This window comes from Podarcis cretensis, assembly GCF_951804945.1.
Source record: "Podarcis cretensis genome assembly, chromosome: 6".
NCBI lineage: Eukaryota > Metazoa > Chordata > Lepidosauria > Squamata > Lacertidae > Podarcis > Podarcis cretensis.
The window spans coordinates 54328784-54354315 of NC_137175.1; the positions used below are offsets into that span (position 1 = coordinate 54328784).

The following is a 25532-nucleotide window of genomic DNA, read 5'->3' on the forward strand; positions in this document are numbered from 1 at the left end:
AATGCCTCCTCAAAGTCCACACTTCCCATGTGGCCCCCTTAATTCTCATCCCCAATTTTAGCACATTTTATGATGTGCATCTTCCAAAACACAATTCCTCAGTGAATTATGTGTAGGATAATTTGGATTTGATAATTTTCTGATGCCCTAGAGGGTCATCTATTTTAGCATGCTTATTTTACTTGTATTTAGTAAACAAATGAATTCAGGAAACATTTTCTGAGGAAAAATAATAACACTGGAATTTTTTTCTGAAAATATGGGTGACCTCCATTTGCCCATATTTATATCCCCCTCCACACTATTTTCTCCAGTCCTCTCCCTCCTTTTCAAGTTTAGATTGGAAGCTTCTTTGGGGCAGGCACCTGTCTCTTGCTTATGAAGCCCTACAAGATGCCATAGACATTGATTATTATAACCTTATAATACTGAGCTCATTCTCCAAGTGTGGATCCCTAGAAATGCAAAACTGCACTCTCTGTTTACAAGAGGGGGTGTGTGAACAAGCTTGAGGACAGCCTATGGTTTGCAGAAGTTCAAAAATTATTTAGAAAGAAAAATTAAGAGGGAGCCCTGCAAAAAAGTCCAGTTAGGATTGACCATGTTCAGTGGCTACAGAATGCTGACTGACTTCTGGGTGGGGAATGGAGTGGAATATCATGGAAGCAAATATGGCTGGAGTATTCCATGCTGCAATGTTTTGTTGCAGTTCTCACTCAGTATTTTGGAGACTCGACAGAATGCATTTCTTTCACCATTCAACCCCAACCCATCTTTAGTCACCTGCAATTAGGAAGCGAGGGCTGTGCTTTCAATGCTTAACAACGACATGTAAAGAAGTAGCACTGAAAAGGCTTTCAAAACTTCCAAATGCACCACAAACCCCTTTCAGGTAGCCTTGAGCCTCAGCATCTCCCTAGAAGTTATCAGCTACTTTCCTTCAGGCTTATCCCCCCGCCTTTGTTTACTGTCCTTGCTGTAACTCTTGCCACCTTTCACTTCGGCTTCTACATCTCAGTATATAAAAATTTGCAAAAATATTTTCTTCCTCAAATTGCCACAAGATTGTCCTTTGGGGGGGGGCAACTTAGTAACAACCTTCTGTTGCATAAACAGATCTTTTGAAAAAGCTGTGCTACAGAGAACAGGGAGCAAATCAGTGCATCTAAAAAAATATGGGGGGGGGGAAGAAATAAAATAGAAACATTGCAGAGAGACATGATCCAGTTTGAAGATCTGTCTCTGGAAGCTACTCTTTCCATTCCTCCTTCTGTTGCTGAAACCCATTTAGCTGAAACCCATTCAGTGCCGCTAGCAAAAAGGCAGAATTGATAGTCTGAAAAAAACTTTTATCAACATCACTGTAAATCCACTGGTTTATAGGTAGAGATATAGCTAGATGGGGGAGGGAGGGAGAAAGCGCAACTCCCTTTCCATTTGCTGAAAGGTGGTCAAGGGTAATTGCACTCGTCTGCTACAAGCTAAGCAACAGAGATATCCCATGGCACCTTCTTGACCAATACTTATCGTAATATGAGCTTTCACAGGCCAGGGCTTTTGTAAGCAAGACCTCATGCTACAATAAAATCAGCCTGCTTTCAAAATGCCACAGGATCCTGCCCTTTTAATAGAAACAATGCAGAGATATCCTTTGGTACCTATAAAGAATCACTTTATCTTCTTCACTCCACTCGTAGGTTTCTTCAAGCGCAGACCGCATCACCCAAAAGCATTTAAAGTCAACAGTCTTCTATTAATAATAATGCCAACCCTAATTGCACATGATGCAGCACGTTACTCCAGCAAGCAGAGCACAACCAAGAGTCCAAGGGACCTGCTCTCTCACCTGACAGAGCCTCCTCAGAGCCCTCTGATTTGTCAGCTTGTACTTCCAGGCCAGGTACCAGCTGCGCTTCTTCCGTGGATTGGCTAGTGGGTTGGGCTTCCACTCATCCATCATAGTAGGGCAAAACGGATGGAACTGGACACCTACATGAGGCAGCGCTCAGCATCTGGCCTCCCTGAGTTGCATTCTACCACCAACAAGACCTGGCAGGGCAAAGAAAGCAGAAGTAGTTGAAGGAGTGAAATTGGCTGAGTCAAATGCAGTATTGCTCCAAAGGTCTGAAGGTCCAGCTCTATGTCAAGGCAGCACAATATCTGCTCCATTAATTAAAAGAAAATGCAAGTGTGCTGCATTAAGTGTTTCATTGACATAATTTATTCTGTTACATCACTTGAAAGCTGTCAAAATGTCATAGTTTGGCAAGGAACAGGATAGAAGGAAGTCTTCCTTTGTTAGGGAGCTGTGGGGTAGAGGAATCAGGGGCCACTGGAAGGAAAGGGCCAAGGGGAGGACCAGTGGTCCTATTCCAGGCCCAAGCCCCACTTAGATGGTCTTTAGAGCTGCAGTGAGCTGGTTCCCACTTAACACTAAGTCAAACTATGTTTAGTCGGGGGGGGGGGCGTTCCCAGAGAGTATATTATTGCTACTTTGCTCTTCCTCCCATCCTGCTGTTGCTGCACTGGTGTGAGCCAAACTGTGGTTTGGCCTAGCATGTTGTCCAAACCCGGGATCATGGTTTGTTTCACTTAAGACAAACCACAAGCCAAGGTTTGCCAGGACACAAGTGAGTGCAACACCCTAAGCTAAACCTTGGCTTTGTTTGCAGCAATCCCCTCTCCAGCGACCCTCTGATTTGTGCCAAGTCATGATTTGGCTTAGCGCTACATGTGAACCAGCTCATGGGGCACAGTTTTGGTTATCGCAAGATAATAGGATGCAGAAAAAACCAATTATCATCAGAGATCCTTAACACTTTCTGCAGGTGGACAGGACAGAGACTTTGATGACACAACATCTAAGGAGAGCAAGGGTGTGTTAGAGGTGACATAGTTTCTCACACTTGACCATCTTGACACCTCTAGTTCCTTGCAACATCTCCTCACTACATTGACCAGTGGATTAATCAAATACAGTGGTACCTCGGGTTAAGAACTTAATTCATTCTGGAGGTCCGTTCTTAACCTGAAACTGTTCTTAACCTGAGGTACCACTTTAGCTAATGGGGCCTCCCGCTGCCGCCACGCTTCATCCTGAAGCAAAGTTCTTAACCCAAGGTATTATTTCTGGGTTAGCAGAGTCTGTAACCTGAAGCATCTGTAACCTGAAGCGTCTGTAACCCGAGGTACTACTGTACATGAAAGCTGTTACAGATAACTCATAAGCTGATTCTGACTCTTAGGGGAAACTTCCCAACTGCACAAGTTCTTCAGCACCAGAAGAGCCCACCTAAGAAAAGAACACACTCCTTTGTTAGAGGCTGGACGGCCACCCATGAGCAGCGGATTTCCAGAAGGCCTGACTAGATGAATTTTGAGGTCCTCTTCGAACTCTATGATATGCCTAAAACCAGAATCTGTGCACACCTTTCCCAATGCTAGCAAGGAGCCTAGAGGGGCTGTAGCTCCCATATGTTTTGCATTCAGAAGGTCCCAGGTTCTGTTCCTGGGGTCTCCAGATAGGGTTGCGAGAGACTCCACTCCAAAACCCTGGAAAGAAACTACTAGCCTGCTGATCTGGATGACCTGATTCCAGATAAGCCAGCTTCCTGTTCCTCTGGGAAGATGGAAGCCTGTCACTACTTGCCAAAAGCTGAACAGATTATATGCTTACTTATCTTTGCCTTCTTTAACGAAAGCTTGCTCTTGGACTGGGAGCAGCGAGTAACCCTTTACCTGCATTTCAGTGACAAAGGCTACATAGGTTTGAAAATAAGTCAAAAACAGCAAGACTGGCTTCCAGACAAGTATTAAAAGAATAAGGGATTCTTTGACTACTCCTTTTCACACAGAGGGTATCGCTTATCGCACACTACATCAAAACAAAGGATATTTTTAGTTAGCTCCCTCAATGGAAAGCAAACCCGAATCGGCATTGCGTGTCCTGAAATGAACAGAGTGCAACGCATTTGGAGGGGGCGGGGGCGGGGTGTCTGCGTTGGCCATCCTGGGAATGGAACTTAAAAATAAGCCTCAAGGGGACTCTGGGGATACGGAGGTTCCCCCATATTGCGCCGCCACCATTGCTAGGAAAGGCAGGCCGAGTAAACGTCGGAAGGGGGTCGACGACAGGTTCCACAAAACAAGAAGCATACCGAAAGGTGGCGGGTGGATGGTGATGGTGCAAAATGGATCACAGCGCCTTGGGAAAAGGGGGGGGGTCAGCGGATTGCCAGAGGGATCTCTCGTTTCAGCACGCTGCATGCAGTTCCAAGGAAATGTGGATCTACTCACGGCCTTGACAGCGGGTCGAGCCCGGCGCTCTCCCCATAAGCAGGAGCCGCTCACAGTGTGCAGCGGCGGCGGCGGCGGCAGCTGCTGGTCTCCTCTTCCTTTTCCTCCCGGTCGCGAACCAGGCACAGGGACCTTCTCGGCTAGGATGAACCCGACGCGCTCCTCCGCTTCCGGCGCGGGATATAGAGCTCGCAGGCTGCTCTTAAAGGAGACGGCAGAGGCAGTGGCTCCGGCAGAAGGAGAAGGGGCGGAGCAGCCGCAGAGGTCTCGGCTTGGCTGTCGATGGGCGGAAGAAGGCGCCGCATGGCAGGGACGCAGCGGTGCCATTGGCCCCCTTGGCCGCCGATCCAAGCGCCGGCCCCTCCTCGAAGGAGCGCAACAGGCGAGGAGGACGAGGAGTCTTCTTTCCAAGCCGCAGGCTGGAGCCCCGAGCAGGTGAGGGCAGGCAGGCGTGCCAAGATATGTTCCCCCAAAGGTTGGTTAAAAAAGAAAAACCTCGATCCGAAGCCAAGCTGCTTCTTCTGCAGCATCTTCGCCGGGACACGTGTACAAAGGGAGAGCGAGCGAGGGAGAGCGCGCGCACGCGCGCGCACACACACATACACACGTGTAACAAGTTGCTACACTAAGGAGTTACCTAAAAGGCAGCGACAGATTTCCTGGAGTCGACTTCTGCTGGGTGGGTGCAAATCCCGAGAAACACGACACGTTAGTTTCAGAGGCTGGTGCGACTTCAAAAGGCGCACCATAGGATCGTTAGTCGCCCCCAGCTAGAAGGGGAGCCTCGATTGCGCTACATTTCTGGATGAATGTGGCGCGCGCAGGGGGTGGGGGTGGGGGTGGGGATAAAAGATGACGGTAGCCACAGCCATTTCTGCTGGCCAGAAGGGTACCTACACCCTTAACACTATCAGGCGAGTGTTTAGTATGTCATAGGTTTATGCAGTGCTTTAAGGATGTCCTATTCCAAGAGCTCAAAGAGAGGAATAAGGTTGCAGAGGGATTAAAAGTATGAGTGCCCTTGCCTCAAGGATAGAACTTTTAAAATAAGGTTACCATATTTTTTTTCAATGAATCTGGGGACACTTTCCAACTTCCTACTAAATAGACGGGAGCTGATTTGTAAATCCGAGGACTGTCCCCAGGAAACGGGGATGTCTGGTAACCTTATTTTAAAATGACATTAGGAAAGGAGATGCAAAGGGGGGAAAAATCCTACCCAATTTCCTCTCTCACACAGTGCCCCTCCTATTTCTTTTTTTCCATCTAGACAAAAGTCCCACCCAACTTAATTCAGGGATGTGGAACCCGTGGTCCTGTAACTGTTGTTAGACTTCACCAGCCCCAGCCAGCATGGCCAATAGGCAGGGGTAATGGGTTTTTTAGTCTAGCAATATTTGGAGCACCACAGGCTCCCTTGCCTTGCTCCATCAAGTAGCAGTGATGGTTTAAACTTCTGCTCATTGGAGCCCTTTTCAGCTACAGGTGGTTCTCAGCACAGTCCTACAAGTGCCTGCTGAGAAGCAAGCCCCATTGAGGCTTCTGGGGAAACACAATATATAATTTCAGCTTTTAGAATTTCCTAAAATAAAATATTGAACTCAATAGTTATTAAGTCATTAACTTTGAAAGAAAAATGCTAACCCTGAGAATATGATAGTCGTACCGACATTTTTAGAGTGAAACGAATAACAGAAGAATTCCCATGTTGGAGCAGACAAAAAACCACTACTGTCCAATCCTACGCAAGTTTACTAAGAGAAGTCCCATTAATTCTGCCCGGACGCTGAGGTCTAGCGCCGAGGGCCTTCTGGCGGTTCCCTCACTGCGAGAAGTAAAGCTACAGGGAACCAGGCAGAGGGCCTTCTCGGTAGTGGCGCCCGCCCTGTGGAACGCCCTTCCAGCAGATGTCAAAGCAATTAACAACTACCTGACATTCAGAAGACATCTTAAGGCAGCCCTGTTCAGGGAAGTTTTTAACGTGTGATATTTTATTGTATTTTTGCTTTCTATGGAAGCCGCCCAGAGTGGCTGGGGAGGCCCAGCCAGATGGGCGGGGTATAAATAATAAATTATTATTATTATTATTATAAGCTGGAGCTCCCATGCTGGGCTTTGCTTGCAGCCAACTGTGCACGCCTAGTTGTTGGAGAAGGAAGACCCAGCATTGCAAGTAGGTTGAAAGTGCAGCCCTGCTCCATTCTCTGTTCAGCTATACCCTGCACATAATGCATGCATTGGGCTATAGGCTCTGTGCACCCAGGGCTACTGCAATTGGTGGAGGTGGGATGCAAGGAAAACAGACACATTCCTCTTGCTTTCACATGTTGAGCCTATACGGATTCAGTCCTAATTTCAATTAGGGGGAGATTGCATCATTACACCACTGGGTGGCGGTATAATAACATGGACAGAAGCAAAGCAGCCTTGTTCAAGGAAAAAAATCTTCAAAGGTAAAGTTAAATAGTTTCATTAGTTTTTGTTTTGGTGTCTTACAGCTTATTTACAGATGCATGGAAATCGTTTCCCCCTGTTAGGTTTGAGTGTCTGTGTCTGTTCTCTGCTTCATCCAAGATACCAGAGAAAAAAGTTCAATTGGCTCCTGACATCTGCTTGTTTTTATATTTAAAAATTGTGAATCGCTTTTTGGTGCCATAGCAGAAAGGCGGTACTGTATATGAGTGCATGAATGAAGCACAATGACACTCTGTTGAATTACCCTTTGTAGTGCTTATCAAGACATGAAAATGAATTTGATCTTAGGTATAGTTTATTGGTATGGCTAAACATTCAATCTGACCTTTACATTAGTTCACAGAGAAGCTGCTTCATTATTTAGTTGTCTGTAACTAGAACGCTGCCCATGTACGAGAGTCTCTCTTACAGAGTGTGGGGTCAGAATACTTCATTCTGTTTCCAAGCAGTGTCAGAGAACAGGTAGGGTTCCTGAGCCCTTGAGAAGAGGGAAACAGTTAATACAAGGGTGGAGAAATTAAAAGTAGAGGCACCTTACCATCCTTTGCATCTGGCCAGGCTTGCTTGGCACAGGGTCATAGCTGCATTCTTTTCCAGGGTGAGCAGATGCCAAGGCAGACTGGGGCTCTAATATCTTCTTCTTCTTCTTCATACCCTGCCCATTTGGGGCAGGAGATGGAATTTTGGCTGGTGCAGCTGCTCCTGCTGAAATTGCTGCCTCTACACAGCTTCTAAACACAGGAGATCCTTGGCCTCCTTTGCACCTTCTCACCTTCCTCTGTCCTTTCTGACCCCCCTCCTCTGTGCATGGGTGGGCTGGAGTCTGCTAGGCCCCCTGAAGCAGATTAACAATTTAATGGTTGGCTGGCTCCTCCAGGCATCGCCCTGTAGTGTCTGGCTGTATTAAGAGGGTGATTTCCCAGAAGGGAAGCCAGATCGCTCTGCTAATTACTAGCCATTCAGACTGGTGTAATTGACAAATAGAAACTGCAGGACAAAGAAGAGGCCACAGCTGTCAAAAAGTATGAACAGGTTCACCAGGTCAAGCACGTCCTCCCATCCAACTCAGTATCCCATCTTGGTAGTAGGTGCCATAGGATTAGTAACCACCCATTCCTCCGGGGAGGAAATTGCATGCTTGATGCTTCTACAGCAATATATGATGAAAGAGGAGTAGGATGCAATGCGGTTGAGGGTCCCTCCAGACTGGTGGGGGCTGCATTTCTTTGTTTGCTTTTTGTATATTCTGCAACATGTCATTGATACAATAATAGTGCATTAGTGGTAGACTTATAGTGGACTGTTCACACATCATGCTGCTTTATTCGCTGCTTCTCCAACGTTATCATGTCATTGCAACAAAAGTGGGATACCTTGCAACATTTGTGCTATAAATGCTACAGGATTTGTTATAGGATTTCAGCAGGATGTTATGGGACATGCACTGGTTGGAAACGAAACAGTACGTCTGCCCCAGAACTCTTGCAAGCACAAACAGAATTAAAAGCAAGACAGTGTATAGCTGCCTCAATACAAGTCATCATGAGTGCACAGTATAAAGGATGTCTGAAAGGGTCCTAAGTAGTTGCTCATGTGATTCCAGTGCCATATCTCTCCTTTATTGGAACAGTTATATTGAAGAATGAAGGATCTCCATCTAGCGAACACCCACTTTCTCCAGTGCATGCAGGCTCTTTTGCTGTACCTGGTGTGAGACCAGCCCATGCTTTGAAGTCTGCACTACACAAGCTGTAGTGAAATAACACCTATCATGGCACCAGCATTTTGAAAGTGCCCACCATACTGTACAAACAAACAAACAAATGAGAATGTCAAAACTTTGAATGCCCTTAGAGGCATTCCGGCAGAATATTAGGAGGTGACTTGAGTCTTGAGACAACAATCTGCCCATCTGTGATTCTCAGCAATGGCATGTAGAGGAAAACTGCTTTGCTTTCTTCCAAAGAGAGAAATAACAAACTTAAAGCACAATCCATCTATCATCTATCTGTCTACCTACATGATACTACCCTTCATCAAAAAATCTCAGGGCGGTTCAGAAGATTACACAGACACACACACAGAGCGAGAGAGCGCTATTTTTCCAGAAAAAGGTGCCAGATACAATTGGAGCCTTAAAAGGTGCTGGGATGTTTGCATGATAGAAGGCGATCCATGGCTGCTTAGATGTCTTCCCACAGAAATTGCATCAATGAGATATTGCAACCATGTGCTAGCGCTGCAGTGCCTTGCCATGTGCCAGCTGGTTTCATCAGAGCATGAAGCCACAGAGTGCAACGAGCAGAAAGCGATCCATTATGGGAAAGTTGCCAATTTAATGCTTTATATTCTTCCTGTGTTGGGAGGCACAGAATTATGCAGAAGTGAGAACGCCTCCTTCTCCTACTCCCCACTTGATGGCTCAATCTTGTTATTTAACTTGTCAAAGGAGTTGGCTTAGGGATGATGAAAGGGGATAGCTGATTTGGTTCATTGATCTGAAATCCCCTGCTGGTCTAGATTCTAAACTGAATCAATTTCCCTGCAAGGGCAATGTTGATCATTCCCCAAAGGGGCCCCCAGTTTGGAGGGTCGTGTCACTAGAACAATCACAAAGAATCCAAAATGATGCAAAACAATGCTTATTGGGAAATATTCCAACAAGTTTCAAAGAAACCTATTATTGTCCAAATAACCACCTGTATTCTATGTACACACAAGGGGCAAATGTACACCAGTGGCTTTAAACACTATGTTTCCTTAATCGTGAATAAAGCAGGGGTGAAATGCAATTTAATGCTCAAAAAGATGTGAGTTAGGGGCGTGTAACACTTCCCCAGCCACTGTTCCCCCTGCCAGTCACTTTTCTCCCATTTAGGTTGACTTCTAGTATTCAAGTCCAGGTGGAAGAAAACTTGCCTTGGGGGCACAGACTGCAGGGGCAGAGAGGTGGGGCAGGGAGAGGAAAGCAGTGGAGATGTCATCCACCTTGCCTCTGCACCCCTCAGATTTCACCTTTGTCTCCTTTACGGCACACCTGACTGGGGCAGGCCCTGCATTTAATGAGATGAGGCTGCTATCATCGTCACATGCAGTTTGGCCCCATGCAGATTCCATAAGATTCATTAGAGCAGTTTGGCCCTCCATGCCTCTCTGTTTGGCCATTGGGACTCTCCTGAGGCCACTTTGCCACACTTGAGTGCTTTTGCCAGGGCGCAATATGTCCTTGAGTGGTGACGATGCCTCTGCGTTGCTAGGATGGAGAATAGGCAGGTACTTGCGAATAGGTGTGTGTACAAAAACCTATAACTTGTGTGCAGCCTACTGTACAAAGGGAAAAGGCATACCTTTGCCTACTTTTGCCTCTAGCTCCACCCACCACATGAATGTGGCCCTCAGAAGGTTGCCAATGTGGCCCTTGAGTCCACGGCTCCCTTGGCCAACTACATTCTTTCTGCAGCACCTCTATGGGGCTCAAGAGCACAGTTATGTCACCCCTTGCCTGCAGAGCTGGCAGCCTCTCAAGCCTTTTTCGAACACCCTCCCTTGTGGAGTGTTCCCTCAGCCTCCACTATCTTTGGGGTTCCTCTGGGCAGCTGCTGCCACTCCTGGTCTCTGAGCTTCCTGCCCTGCCCCAAAGAGAGGTGCCTCCTCACAGTGCCCCACAGAGGCCTGGGAAGAGGATGCCCTCAGCCTTAGTGGTCCAACAGACGCTGGGCAAAGGTGAACATGAGGCCGGCACCTTATCTTGAGAGGCAGCAGTGGGTGCTGCCAGGCCTGCATGGCAGAAGGGCGCCCCTTCAGCACCTGGCACTCAGCTCCCAGGCAGGCATTGCACACAGCAGGCACAAGAAAGGCCAGCGATGTAGCCTCCCACTTGTCCATCCATTCCCAACAGCAAGGGTGGGGCTCCCTTGTCCACTTGCTTGCTTACTCCAAGGCCACCTCAGCTCCTGGCAACCAGCACCCCCTGGCCAGCCCCAGAGGCATCATTTGCCAAGGTAGCTTGTAGCCAGGGCTGCTGCGGCAAACAGCCTTGCATGCAGAGGCAGAGACACAAGCGGGCATCCAAGGAGGGAGAGAAGCAAAGAAAGAGGGAAGGAGGTCGGTGTTGCCTGAGGCACCCCTGATCATCATTCAAGGCACCCCAGGGTGCCACAGCACATTGGTTGAAAACCATTGGAGTAACCCTATCTGCCTGGATTTATTATTAATGTCTCCAGCTGTCATGATGAAAAGTAATATTACAAAGAGACCTCCAGCCTCATCCCTTCAGGTCTCTTTCTTGCATATAAATCAGTGAGGCAGAATCTGCTGGTGGGCTTTGGATTGAGAATGACTAAGGCCCTCAGGACCATAGAATGGTCAGTGGGGTTCTGCCTCCTTGCAGCAACTGAGGCTGGTGATAGTCATGCCAACAGAGAAGTCCAGTCTAGGCAGAGGCTTCTGTCTCCTTGGGTTGCCCTGATTAATAGAACACAGCAGAGAGAATGGTGTGGACAAAAGGAGAAGCTGACTCCGCTTGTCATTGGCTCCAGTTCCATTTGCTCTGGCTCCCCCTGCTGTTGGCCTCCATGTCTTTTGCCCCAGGCTCCACTGCCTCCCGCTCAGCGCTCTTCTGTTTGCGTAAAGAATAGGATGGAAAGTGCACAACGCAACACGAAACTCCCTGTTGGAAACTGCTGTCTGTCTGCAGCCATGGTCTCTGTCCAAACCATAGTAGATGGGTTTTGTGGACGACATCTTGGACATAGACCGACAAGCGCATGATGCAACAGCAACTTTGCGGACCCTAAGCAGGTTTGGTCAGTGCTTGGCAGGGAGATCAAGCCACCTTGCCTTCAACTTTGGAAGAAAGTCAGGATATCAATGTAATAATAAAAGAAAGAAAGACCAGAGTGGAGGGCGAGCGCGCAACGCAGAAGCGAGGAGGCTAAACGGGATGTTCAGCTTTTAAACCCGTTCTGCCTACCAGTGTCATTTATTAGTATGGCTCCCCACGCGGGTAAATAAGGCGGCAGCGTCATGATGCGCTTATCCGAGGTGCATTACGGTAGCTGGGCTTGTAGCAGTTTGTTTCTCTGCATTGTGCTTTCCTATCCCTGCTCGGGCAGGTGGGAGAGGCTGAAACAGCAGCAGCAGCAGCAGCAGCAGCGGGAGCCGCGTGGGACGTCACTGGGTCACCTGCCTTTGCCGGACGGCCCCGCGCGGGAGAAGACTCTCTAAAGGGACGAGGGATCTCTTTTGTCCTTCGGGGCTGCCTGGAAAACAGACAGCTTCGCAGCTCCGGCGGCAGCCCTTTCCCCGCTCTCCCGCTGCTGCTGCGTGGGGCGGCAACTTTTGCAGGGAGCCCCCTGTCCACTCATGGCAGAGGTGGGTGTCCGCCTCTCCCGAAGGTCCTGGAAGGAGAAAGCAAGGGCGGCCGCTGCCCTCCGCCTCTCCTAGAGAAGGCGGGAGCGAAGCAAAGGGGGTTTCATAACTGGCCAAATCCCAGATGGGGAGCAGTGATAAAAGAGAGATCGGAGAGTGGGGAGCCGAGAGCTTGGCAGAGTGAGGCCCACCCCGGATCCTTGGGGCGGGAGGCTTTGCTGCCTGCTGAGCCACCCCAGCCCCGCCCCAGATCTTTGGGGTGCGCTGGGGTGCAGGCCGAGGCGCTGGCTGCCAATTTCTTGATTAAGCAGCGAGGCGCGTTGCTACTTGCGAGCGCATGGAGAGCCCGCCCGCTTTGACTTTGGGAAGGAGTTGGGGAGGGGGGTCCTTGGCTTCCTACTGCTCCAGGCAGGACCCCTTTCCCCAATCTGAAGGCGGCTCCAGTCTCCTGGGCATGGAGGTCCCGGGGAGTTGCGCCGAGCTCCCGCTGCCCCACGACCTGAAGGATCTGGAGAGCAAAGTAGGGCAGAAGGCCCCCGACGGGCTGCTCCGCTGGCTCAGGGAGGATCCCGCCGCTCATCTGCTCCGGAGCAGCCCCAGCCGGGGTCTGCGCCACGGCCTGGGAGAGAAGATCAAGGCACTGAAGCTGGAGCTGGTGAGTTCTGCTGCCCCCATTTTTGGGGTTACCTGTGGGGTGACAGGGGAAAAGCACGACTCGAAACTCTCTCTCTTTTCTTTTTATCGATGGAGCTAGAAGCACGCCCTCCCTACTCCCGTGGAACAGGGTAACGATTCATTCCCATCCTAACAGCTCAGTCGTATATAAAAAAAGCTTTCTCATGAACTCAGACCATTGGTCCTTCCAGCCCTGCATGCCTGCTCTGATTGGCAGAGGTCTCCTCCCAGCTCTGGAAGAGATCCTTTTGCTGGAAGATCCTGGGACCTTCTTAAACCCATGCTGAACCCACTGGGCTACATGGCGTTTCAGAGGTAGGTGGACAGTGCCTTCCCATCCTCACTGCTAGGATTTGCCACCATCCACTTCTTCATACAGTTCTCCTTTCGTGTGGGAGAGAAGTGCTGGGCTACTCTGTCCAAGTTCCGCCTCTGCTGTACTTTCCAGTGTGGGATTGAGAATCTGCGTTTTTTAAACCCAAATGTTTGGAGACAATAAGCATGCAACATTTCTTTGCTGGGGAGGGAGCTCGATTTATCCAGAGGCTCTGTTACTTTACTTTTACATCACATTAATTAAAGCTAACTGCACCCCAAACATTTATACGTGAATCTTTTCAGTCCAATTCATGTAGTAGCTGATTATTAGAATCATAGGAAGGGGCCTCGGAGGTCATCCAGCTCAACCCCCTACTTATGCAGGAACTCCAGTATTGCAGCATCTGCTTCCACTTGAACTTTAGGTCACAGCAAACCAGTTCTAATGCACACAAACCATGTTTTGCCTGTCATAAGTGACTCTGCTGGAACGGCACTTTCAGCAATTATCAACCAGTCTTTCCCTTTCTATGTTTTTCCTGCTATCTCCTGCCATGAGAGAGTGGCTGTGGGATTGTGGCCCTCCAGATGTTGTTGGTCTACAACTCCTATAACCCCCAACCACTGGCCATGCTGATTGGGAGCGATGGGGTTTGAGCAAGAACTGGAGTGCTTCCCTGCATTTCAGATGCTGGAGGCAGGAAGGTGTTTCAAGTCCCAAGTCCCCGTTTCACAGACCAACTGAGGGTCTTGGGACCCATTGTGTCAATTCAGCCAGTGTTTCAGTGGAAATGTGATTTCAGTTGGAATCTGGACTGATTAAGCACATACTCTTTCTATAATGTCTGTCTTTGAGATATTGGCTAGAACGGGATATTTGATGATGGACTGATGCTGAAGAGCTAAGGATACATAGAGTAAGTAAAGCACCATTGGATGTAGTGGGACATACTCCCAAGTAAGCATGCGTAGGATTGCACTTTGCACTATATACATATACACATATACAGACACATGCTATATAAATATGTGTGTGTAGAGGCTGGCAAAGTGTTGTTGCTGAGATTGTGAACTATGAACGGAGAAGCTCGTGGCTCAGATCTCATCTCAGTCATGGGCTTACTAAGGTCACTCAGTCTTAGCCTCAGCCTCTCTTCTGCAACTGGGGATCCTAACAGTGGCCCACCTTACAGGTATGTTTTAAGAACTGCTAAAAAATAATGACTATGAAATGCTTCAAACACTTTAAATGCACAGCACAAATGCTAAAAGTTGTCGTCTGCAAACTTTTGATGCAATCCAATATACATGCCTACTGAGAAGTGAGTCTCATTGTCTTCAGTGGAGCTTACTTCCGGGTGAGTTCAAATACAACTGAACCCAAACCACTGCTGGGAGCCTTTTCCAGCTTGCCTGTTAATGTGACAGAAATGCAATAAACGGCAGGAATATCAATCTAATCCATAGATATTGCTGATGAAATTATTCTGAGCCTTTTATTATCTTCCACTTAGATCTTGGCATGCAAGTGAGCCTTTCCCAGACATCAGCATAAAAAAGAGAACAATAAGAAATGTGGTTTATTGTTAGATTGCTTCCTCAGGGAGAAAATAGTATACAAGGGTACAGCCTCTTGTCCTCCACAGATTGGCTGGCTCTTTGCCTAAGGGATACATCTGCTCCACAGCATGAGAAAGAGGCTCTTGAGGTCTCTGAACTGGTAGAAAGACTGCGGGGAGGAGCTTGAAGGCGGCATTCAGCTTCATTTCTCATCCATTCAGTTTCTAATGCTGAGGTTTTTTTATTTGCAAGGGTGCTGAGAAATGGGGAAGAAAACAGTTGGGATGCATTAGCTCAGAGCCAATGCTAACTTTGGAGACTGATTTCCAAATATGGCGAGTCCCACTGCCTTGGGCACACCCTTCCATATGAATGCAAATAAAATAAAATATCGGTGTAGCCTGCCTGTATCCATTTGCACATACCTAGATGTTTCTTAGTGGAATGAGCAGTGGGTCTGGCAAGCTACTTGCCCCAAAGGGCAATTACTAACCCCAGGAACGCGAGAGGGTAGCTAGTTGTAATTGCAGTAGTGAATTCTCCAAAGATTTGTGGATGGCCCAGTTTCACTATCCTCTAACTGAGATGGAGCTAGAGAATGACAGTAACCTGTGGCCACTCAGTGAGCTATAGCTGAGATATAACATGCACTAGGAACTTCTTGCCTCATCAAAACTCCTGCTCTTCGCCCTTAAGTTAGACCAGTTGCTGGATTGGATCAAGTCTTTTTGAAAAAAGTGGAATATTTTCTATTTAGACTGAAGTCAGGGGTTTGTTGCACATACGCTGATGAGGCTAAATTTTTCATCCATTCATTCATTTTATTAAATTTGTATACTGCCCTTCATCCACAGATCTCAGGGCGAGTCAAAACACAAAATTACAACATGAAAAGCACAAAATACATCATAAGTAGGAACCAAAGCAAACCAATAATCTTCCCTCCCTCAACACATTTAAAAGGGCATTGGATGCTTAAACAGCCAAAGGTCTGTTTAAGAGGAATATTTTTTTTTGTCTAGTGCCTAAAGGTGTATAATGTAGGCTCCAGCCAAACCTCCCTGAGGAAAGCATTCCACAAACGGAGCCACTGCAGAAAAGGCCCGTTCTCATGTTGCCATCCTCCAGATCTCACGTAGAGGAGGCACATGAAGAAGAGCCTCAGATGATGATCACAGGGTCTGGTCAGTTCATATGAGCAGAGGCAGTTCTAGTGGTCCTGAGTCATTTAAAGTTTTATAGGTCAAAACCAACACTTTGAATTGGGCTCATAAACTAATTGGCAGCCAGTGCAGCTGGATTCTAATTGTACTTTGTGCAACTGATTTCTCAATTTGGTTACAATTCTAAAAGACAGAGGGACCTGATTTTACTAGCGGCAAGCACAAAGAGGAAGTTTGTGTGTGTTTTTAATCCCTGGGAAAGTTGGGATTTGGATCAAACCAGAAAATGTGCTGCTTGATCCCCATTAATCACTAATTAATATTAATACCAAGTGCCTTTGGGGCGAACACTGTGCCACTGCAGCAGCACTTGAGAGATATCAAGCAGGGAGGAATGAAATCCCAGTATCTTTTTTTTAAAAAAAACACCCAGCCAATTCTTTGTACTACTCAACATTATTTGCAAATCATGGCCCATTTTGCTAAAGCTCTCCTTAGCATCTTGCTTTTGAACAGATAAGCAGGCAGATATGGTACTTGTCAGTGTAAGAGAGCAGGGGAACTTAGCATGCCCTTAAATATGACAGCTGAGAGGCCTTGGCGCACAGAACTCAGAATCACCAGGTTGTCTCAATTTCCAATTTCTGTATTCTTCCTTTCTTTCTCAGGCTAAGGTTAAGCGTAAACAGTTACACTGTGTTGCTTTAGATCTTGGGCCTATATATATACTTATATATGGGGTACCTTTTGGGTATTCAATGTACTTAGAGCAGGGATGGGGAACCTGGGTCCTCCACAAGTGGCTGGACTCCAACTGCCATCAGCCGTAGCTGTAGTCCAGCAATATTTGGAAGGCCACAGTTTTCCCTCCCCGCCTTACAGGAATGTTGTACGGTGTGTCCTACATTGAAATGTGAGGCTCAAAACCAACTTGTAAATTTATGGTTGTGCAGAGATTTGAATCACACACCCTACAGGCAGGAATTGGAAATGACTGGTGGGTGTTTGAGTGGAATAATAATAATAATCATCATAATCATAATCATAATAATATACTGGTGGAGGCCTCTTCCTTTTTACTGTTGCCCTGGATTAATAGGCGGGGGGATAGACAGGTGCTTGTTTTTAGGACAAAAAACAATATGTCCTACATAACATGTCTCCTGCCAACCTAGCAGTTCGGGAAAGTAAACGGCATTTCCGTGCGCTGCTCTGGTTTCGCCAGAAACAGCTTAGTCATGCTGGCCACATGACCCGGAAAAACTGTCTGTGGACAAACGTCGGCTCCCTCAGCCAGTAAAGCAAGATGAGTGCCGCAATCCCAGAGTCGTTCATGACTGGACTTGACTGTCAGGGGTCCTTTACCTTTACATAACATGTGGTTCTGCATGTTTGGTGCCAGTGTGGTATAGTGATTAGAGTGCAGGACCTGTGAGACCAGGGTTCAAATCCCAACTCAGCCTAAATTTTGTGTGTGTGTGTGTGTGTGTGTGTGTGTGTAAGAGAGAAAGCAGCAGAAGGGAATCATGTGTGAAGAACATGTTTTCACATGAGACTCCTTATCTGTCTTTGGATATGTGGGTGGAAGCTTGCTCAGGGCAATGGTATCCCCACCCATGTTGTGCTTGCCATGCAAATATGTTACACAGATGTACCCAAATGTGGATTAATGCAGTTCTTAGAGAGGGGGTGGGAGTTTGTCACCTGTACATGATTGGTACAAGAAGCTGCAGGTCCCAATGGTTTTAGCAATTTCAAGGAGCCACTTTGCGCTCGGCGGCTGGTTGTTAAAGCTTGCTGGGAATCACATGCCTACCTGCTTGGGTTCTAGATGAAAGTTAGGTGTGTTATGAATGTAAACAAATAAGTTTAAGAAACATGCTGTGAGCTTATACCTCGACTGATCATTCACTTGGCAGCCATTAAGAGGCAGGTTTTTTTCCCAGTAATATACCACTGAAATGAATTGTGGCCTTAAACACCCTACACTAAAAATAAACAAGTTTTTTTGTTTTTTGTTTTTTGTGAATTGGTTTGACACAATCCTGGAAAGGGACTTCAAAGAACTCAGCTGCTGCACAGTTAAGACCCTGATGGCCCATCAAGTGGAACATCCTAGACATTTCTGCCAGCATCAAACTGGGAGTGTTTACATAAATATTGACCCACAAAGGAATATGTCTTCCTTCTTAGTTTGTGGTGGTTTTCTGTCCCTTGTTAATCAATCAAATTGAATTCTTACATATTTTACCATCCCTGGGCATAGAAGATATGCCATGGAGATATGTTGCTAGCTCCTAGCACATTAGGGTAGCCATTGTGGTGCCCTCCAGATCATAGTGAACTCCAGTTCCCATCATCCCTGACCCTGATTGTTGTCCATCCAGGCTGGGACTTCTGGGAAGTGTAGCCCAAGAACAACTGAAGGGCACCAGGTTGACAAAGGCTTCCCTATGGGAACATCAGCACAGAATTTTTTATAAGGTCCAGGGGGACATATCCAGAGTATCCCTGTAGGATATTTAGTAGGATATTTAGACTGTTCCCCTAACATTCTGCACCACATTCAGAGCCATTTTTATTTAAGTGTGCAGCCCAGAGATGTAGGCCGTACCACCACTGTATTTTCTTTAAACCTATAGCAATTTAAGTCTTAACATGTTTTAAAAGATGCAATGGAAGCAGAGACTCTGGAAAACAATTCAGAAGCCTATGCTCACTGTCTGCATCCATCCAATTTCAGACTGAACACATTCATTCTGCCCACTGGGAATTGCCACTACAAAGCAGTCACATCTCTTTAAAGAACAGCTGCTGTTCTGTTTATTTGCCTTTATTCAAAAATAGAACTATACATTTGTGCAATAGGATCCATGTCCTGCAGACCTGCCATTTGTTCTCTGGTCTTTTCCTGGTTTTTAAAAAGCACTTCCTGGACATGTTTTTCCTTAGTCACAGTTCCTCCATCTGTTCATTCAGACTTCCCCTTTCCAAAACCAGCTGCAGTGGAAGTGCAAAACTGCTGGTATGTAAATATTATTTTGCCACCTCAAGCCCTTGTAAAATGGCTTGAAACCTGCAGCCCAAAACTAGTTATGAGGTATTATTGAAGGAAAAGTGGACACAATTAATGCTTTGCCATTCCCTGTTAAGTGCCCAACTGAGTGCCCTGGCCAACTACCAGTAACTCTGCTTTCCAAAAAAGGAGGATTTATTCCATGTCTGAGCTCATGAGCAGAAACTGTGAGAATATATCTACATCTGTTCAAGTCATCTGTACCTGAAACAAATCTGGTCTAGTACTAATCATTCTCCACTGAATACATTGGAATCTGGCACTCTCATAGTCATTGCCAGTACTGATTTTTGGTATCAATTAGTTAGTTAAAGTTCTTTTCCTTTTAGAAGAAGAAAAGGAGGGTTTCGATGTTTATACATACATTTCAGAGCAGCTCTTCATGTTGGAGTTGCTGCAGGAAACACAAGTATCACACTGGTGTTGCAGTAACTATGTACATTTCAAATGCTATGCACACAAAGATGCAGGTCAACATTATACCTGCACTTTTGACATCCGCAGTGGGACACACTAGTGTAATGCTGGTGTTGCCTGCAGAAATCGTCATGTGTCAAGCTGCCCTTAGTTGATGGCTTTCATGCTTTCTGTGGGTTGGTCTTCATTGGCCTTTGGTGGTGCACTTGGTCTCTAGGTGAAGACAGGCCTGCTGTTTGTTTTCCCGTTTTGCTACGTGCTGTTGGAACTGTTTCTCCTCTGTCCATGGTGCTCACATGCCTCATCAGCTAGTTCAATGGCATCTTGTCCAGCTGGAATCATTTACCAATACCGCTGCCTTTGAATCTAGCCTAATAAATCAAAACTTCTCTAAACAAATCATTTGCTAGCTTTTCAAGATCCTTGCCTCTCTTCTGAGTTTTGTGACAGCATCGTGGAGTTTTGTGCTGGCTGCATTCAGGAGCAAATGCTGTGTACAACTGGGAGAACTTTGACGGAACTCAGCTTCTCCTTGTGAAAGCTGGGGACTGATTCATAAACGGTGTTTTTTAAATCAAAGAATGCTGAATTATGCTTTTTGTTAGGAGCTGTTTGCCACTGGTTTATATACAAAGGCCTCTGATCTTCACCATGCCACTGCTTTGGGAGGGGGAAAGATTTGAGGTAGCTTGTGGAAATGAGGTAGCTACAAGAAAAAATGGTTTCTATGGAAAAACCCAACCACAAAACCAGGAAAGATGTAATGGCTGGTTTTTTTTGGTTTTTTTTAAGGGGGATTCTAGGTAGCTTAAGTGAAATTTATTGCAGGCGCAACAGGGTTTTTTGGGGGAAATTGTCTTCCTGAGGGGCAGTAAATTCCCATGCAATACATGGGGCCTTCTGGTGAGACCTCTGTTGTCACTGCATTTCATTTCAGCCACCTGGTGTTTTTTCCTCATTTTCATTGTTGCCTGCCACATGGAACACATGAGAAGCTCCTGACCCAACTGAGAGAAGTCCAGTGCCAAGAACTGCCCCTTGCCAGTTGGCATTGTTACTGTATTTATTTATATTTGCATCGTCAGAACACTTTGGTGGTTCTTCATGGAAGCAGGGCTGTTGCACTGAGTGGCCAAGGGGAAGGGCCATAGCATGCAGAATGCCACAATTTCAGTTCCCAGCATCTCCACTTAGGATCATGCTAGGAGAAACTCCTTCCTGAATCTCACCACCAGTCAGTGCAGACAAGACTGAGCTAGATTCCCATGTTCCTGTGCTATACATATATACCTTCCAGAAGGTCCTCCATTCCATATCTCCTGCAGCTAATAGTTTTGTACTGCATTTTCTTTCCTATCCCACAGGCCTACCTGAGAGCAATAGACATCAAGATCTTACAGCAGCTAGTAGCAGTGCACGAGGGCATAGAGGCGGTGAAGTGGCTCCTGGAGGAGAAAGGGACGCTGACCAGCCGCTGCAGCAGCCTCACCAGCAGCCAGTACAGCCTGGTGGAGAGTCAGGAGACATCCCGGCGGGGCAGCTGGAACAGCCTTCAAGACCCCAATGACAAGTTGGACAGCATCTCCATTGGCAGCTATTTGGACACACTTGCTGATGATATGGACGAGTATGGGCAAAGCTCTTCCATGGAACCCATAATGTCCTCCACCCTAGGCAGGCCACTGGCCAGAGCTGAGCTGGAAAGATCAAAGACTGACCTAGATAGGGCTTTTCCTGCCAAGGGTGAGAAAGAGCCGGAGAAAAGCAAAATGTGCCTCGAGAGGGTCCCCGTTAAAAGCCAGTGTTCAAGTGAGCCAAACAGAGCTGCTGGGAAGTCACCACCAATGGCCAATGGGATATTGGGCAGAAATGTCCCAGGGCTGGAGCAAAGCACTGAGGTTAAGTTACCCTTGGCAGCTGCCGAGCAGTTGAGCAGCCCAGCAGCAAAGGCCTTGAGGAGCAGCAAAGTTGACATGGAGAACTGCAAGTTGAATAGCAGGAGGCACTTGGAGTATGATGCCCATTGGCAGTGGGTTCAGTCTCAAGACGATGTGACATTCTTGTAGCATCCCAGACTCGCTGCCTGGGCTAGCAGGTTATGGGCTCAGGGCCTCATGCAGCTACAGTAGTTTGCACTTTGGATTGGACCATCTGTTTTCCTTGCCAAAATGGTTGCTTCTGTCTACTGCATTTGCTGGTGGACACAACATAGAGTTGCATGGTTCTCCCTTGTCATTAACTGCCTCTAAGAAGAGCTCTTGTGTCGAGCGATACCTGTTGGAGGGGTTCTTGGCCTTCCATCACGGCATCCTTCAATCTTGTGCAATAATGTTTCTAATCTCTGAGAGAGATGCTGCATTGTCATGTGTGACACATCACTGCTTCCACACATCCATGAGGTTTGGAGAAACATCTTCATCTTAAGAGCAACGAGGCGCACATACCTTGATGCAACCCCCGTGGCTTTCCTTGGGAGAACTCTGCCCCCTATTCTTCCTGTTCATGTTAATGGAGAGTTGCTTGTGGGTTTCAGAAGGGAAGCAGAGTCATGCCTTTGACACCACTTCCCCATCTCATCTGTTTCGTTATTATGCACTTTGATGGGGAGATTATCCCTCCTTTGCTCAATAGTTCAGCAAAGTCCCAGGTTTAAGAAAGGAATGGGGGAAACACATTCCAGTTTGTTTGCAGCACTCACCATGATGAGCATTCCTCTCTGTTCGTCGCTGCCTCCACCTGAGCTGGAGCAGAGGAAAATTGGGGGGGGGGGGTAGTAACTATTCCTACTGTCCTAGTGTGCATCAAAGGCACTTTGAGAAGGGCTAGAGCAGGAATGGGGACACTCAGATCCAGGGGACAAGCGCAGCTCTCCAGACTTCTCTGTCTGGCCTGTAGGGATCCCCTACAGACTGCTTTCCCCCAGCTATACTCCTCTGTGGCCACAGCCCTCACCAGTCCTACTTTGCATCCTCCTTGGGTCCTTTTGTCTGGAATGTGTTTTTGAACTCTGAAAACGCTTCTTGGTTGCTTGGATGGAGGATAAGGGTGTGTGTATTTGTGCCTACTCTGTACAATGGTAACATTTATATTTATTGCTCTGCCCACTTCTACCCCTGGCTCTTCCCTCTACTGAGATGTGGCCCCCAGAAGTTTGTCTAGAAGCGCCTCTGTTGCACTGAAGGTGTAGCATGTCTCTGGGGATTATTTCCCCGTCCCTAGTTCCATGCTTTCAGGAAGTCCAAGTACCTTGGAGGTGCACAAACAAGCCCCAGATCTCTTTCCAAGCTTAAAGGGAGGCAGGAATCATGCTTGGAGACAGGACACTGCCTCTCTCTGGTGTTCACACATTTTACAAGGCCAGCCTTCATCAGCCTGGTACCCTTCAGATGTTTCTGAACTATAGCACCCATCATCCCTGACCCTTGCTACATGCTGGCTTGAGCAAACAGGGTTGTTGTTGTGGAAACATTTGAAGGGCACCAAATTGGGGAAAGCTGATCAATGAAAATCCTGGGGAGAAGAACTGAGGGTGTGCTCAAATGTTCGGGAGCCAGCATATTTTCAGCTCCGCAGAGGGACACAGACACAGACAGATATGCTTTTGTCACTATCTTCAGGCTAATAGGCAGGGACCTGGGTTTTCCTCAACCCCATGTGCTTTGTTTCTGATGTGGATTCAAAGAAGTTGACTAGCTTTTCTCCCATGCAATTTACCCTGTAGTAAGAGGGAGATGGAATTACCTGATTTTGTGGGGATGTCATGAAGCCAACGTTTGACTCCTGCTAAAGCAGAAATCTAATCTTCCTCTTTTTTTAGAAAGGGAATAAAGGAGCAGGCTGAAGTAGTTTCGGCTTTGTTTAAATTAATGGTCCCTTTGTTTAAATTAATGGTCCCTTTAACCCACTTTGGCTAAGACTGAAACAGGACCAATTTTGGACTCTCTCTGATGCAAATCCTCCAGTCTCTTCCCTGTAAGGTTTGACAATTCATTTGCTATTCCCTCCTCCTTGCTGCACCATGCCCCACATTGCTGCAATTTTTGACCTGCCAGCATTGTAGACAATGTCAAATTCATAAAAGCAGGGTGGACAGGTGCTGTCAGTAATGCCAGATATCTGTCAGTCTTACAAAGTTTTGCAGTGCTTCTGTTGAGCCACTGTGCACTTTCATCCTGCAAGTTTCAAAACCATTTTTCACAGCACAGCATGCTACATTCTGAATCCTTACGGTATTTTCTTTGAAATCCTTTTAAACATGGTTTTTGTATTTGAGGCGCATCCATCTTCTCCCTAGATTTTCTTTCAGAACCTTGCGTGCCAAAATGACACCGGCCAATCTGGTCTTACCATCTTTTCTGTGAAGGCTCACTTAAATTTTCCGTGTCTGTTATGCTCATCATTCTTAAAGGCGCCAGTTCCTCAGCTGCAATACAACGTTCAGCACTCAGTTATGCATGCTGTGTGATGAAGGTAGATGTGTCCAGCCATATGACAGAGTTCACTGTGCATTTGAATTCTGGTTTTAACAATAAAGTCACAACGGTCCTCTCCTGAAGGTTTCAACATAATTCTAAGGAGGAAAACACACACAACACCACAAAGTGTTGCATCAACAACCTTAAGGACTTGTTCTTTTCTCAGGCTGCTAGGAAGACACACAGATTTCCCATGTAATGCTGAATTGTAAAGGGTGAAATTACATAGAACCCTTAATTGTGTAACAGCAACTGTCCCCCCCCCTTTTTAAAAAGGATTCGACTTTGAATGATGGGGGGGTACTTTAATCCTTTCCTCCTATGTTATCACCCTGATACTATTCCTTCCCAAACTGCTACTTTTGGGGGTGGGGAGCAAAATTTAGAGAGGAAGGCATTTTTCATTCAAACTGTGACACGGGGCTGAAAAAGGGTTAGCCCCTTTCCCACATGCTTGAGTCCTGATCCTGATTGCACACTGTGTGTGTGTGTGTGTGCGCGCGCGCGCACGCTACTTAAACAGCATGTTTAAAGACAAACTACATGCATTTTAAGAACAAGACACATTTATTTCAATCATGCGATTGATGATGGCCAATCTAATTTGACCCCCGATGCCTCCCCCCCCCTTCTGAGCTGCTGTGGGTTGGTACAAACTATGTGGTCTTAAAAACCTGAAGAATCCAAACTCAGAAATGAGAGCAGCAGTAGCAGCAGCAGTGGCTGCCCTCTGTGAAGAGACCTATATTGCTTCATCTGTCAGTTATATCCACCCTTAAAGCTTTTTGTATGCATGTCAGTATACCAACACCTTGGCTTGAAAGGACAAAAAGCCAGCTTTCAGCAGTAGTGTGGGTCAGTGAATGACGTGGGGATTATGAATAGATTCCACAAGCAATGTTGTCTAATGCCTCTGCCCATGTTTCCAACCCCAAGAACAATAAAATCCTTTATGCTTCTTTCCCCAAGTTTCAACAATGGGTTGCTTGGAAATCAGGAATTGTTTCGGTTTGTTTAATTTGCTGCCATATTCATTTTACAATGGTGACACAACAACAAATACTGTTCTACAAAGGCACCCTTGCAAAGTTCATTGGATTCACCACTTTGGTTATGTGATAAGCACCTTGTTCTTTGTTCCACCTTTATCAGGCCATGTTGGTTAAACTTATACGCAGCCTATGGCCAATTTCATCTGTCACTAGAAATCAGAGCCCAGTATAAAGTCTACATCACAATTCATAAAGGCAAACTTTGACTTCAGAGCCTGAAAATGACATTTCGAAAACAAGTTCGTACATATTTGATTTCATCCGAATAAATGTGCAATCAAAATCAGTGCACACAACTGTGGCAGATTAACATTTGCTTTCAAAGCAACTGAAGAACAAACAGATGCTTACAATATGAACACTTCACATTTGGGATGAGTTTGCTTAAAATATATAGTTCACTGCTACTTGCTGCAAAACTTGGACAATATGCCCAGAAATTGAGAATTCGAAAACTGGGTGGGAACAATGTTCATCTGGTCCAACTTCCTGCCCAGAGACTGGACAGCCCAAGCAGCTGCTTCAACATACCCAATCCAGATCATAGAATGTCCCAAGCAGGTGCACGGCTGGGAATAACCAAACCCAGCACAGGAAATGGCCTCAAATGATTCAAAACAGAGAACAAAGCCATATGCTGCAGAATAAGGCAAAT

General features: G+C 46.6%; 2 protein-coding genes across 3 annotated transcripts in view; one reads left to right on the forward strand and one right to left on the reverse strand.

Annotated features, from left to right (window-relative positions):
- Nucleotides 1-4530, reverse strand: part of POMGNT1 (protein O-linked mannose N-acetylglucosaminyltransferase 1 (beta 1,2-)) — a 29644-nt gene extending 25114 nt beyond the window's left edge. Inside the window, exons 1-2 of the mRNA XM_079980350.1 lie at nt 4297-4530; nt 1847-2049 (exon numbers count right to left, since the gene is read on the reverse strand). Coding sequence (XP_079836476.1) covers nt 1847-1960 — 114 coding nt within the window. The 5' untranslated portion in view covers nt 1961-2049; nt 4297-4530. The remainder of the gene's footprint in view (nt 1-1846; nt 2050-4296) is intronic.
- Nucleotides 4531-4551: 21 nt separating this feature from the next.
- Nucleotides 4552-24787, forward strand: LURAP1 (leucine rich adaptor protein 1). 2 transcript variants are annotated; one of them, XM_079980511.1, is made up of 2 exons: nt 4552-4731; nt 20715-24787. In XM_079980511.1, exons 1-2 carry the CDS (start codon nt 4579-4581, stop codon nt 21414-21416), a joined length of 855 nt encoding a protein of 284 aa, XP_079836637.1. In that variant the 5' UTR covers nt 4552-4578; the 3' UTR covers nt 21417-24787. The 2 variants fall into 2 exon arrangements, with proteins under 2 accessions (XP_079836637.1, XP_079836636.1); XM_079980510.1 differs by lacking the exon at nt 4552-4731 and adding an exon at nt 11832-12796.
- The last annotated feature ends 745 nt before the right edge of the window (nt 24788-25532 follow it).

Excerpts from the sequence above, each read along its gene's own strand:
- LURAP1 (XM_079980510.1), top strand. The coding sequence starts at position 12,479 with ATGGAGAGCCCGCCCGCTTTGACTTTGGGAAGGAGTTGGGGAGGGGGG. Across the intron at positions 12,797-20,714 it reads AGGCACTGAAGCTGGAGCTG|GCCTACCTGAGAGCAATAGA; the intron begins GTGAGTTCTGCT and ends CCTATCCCACAG.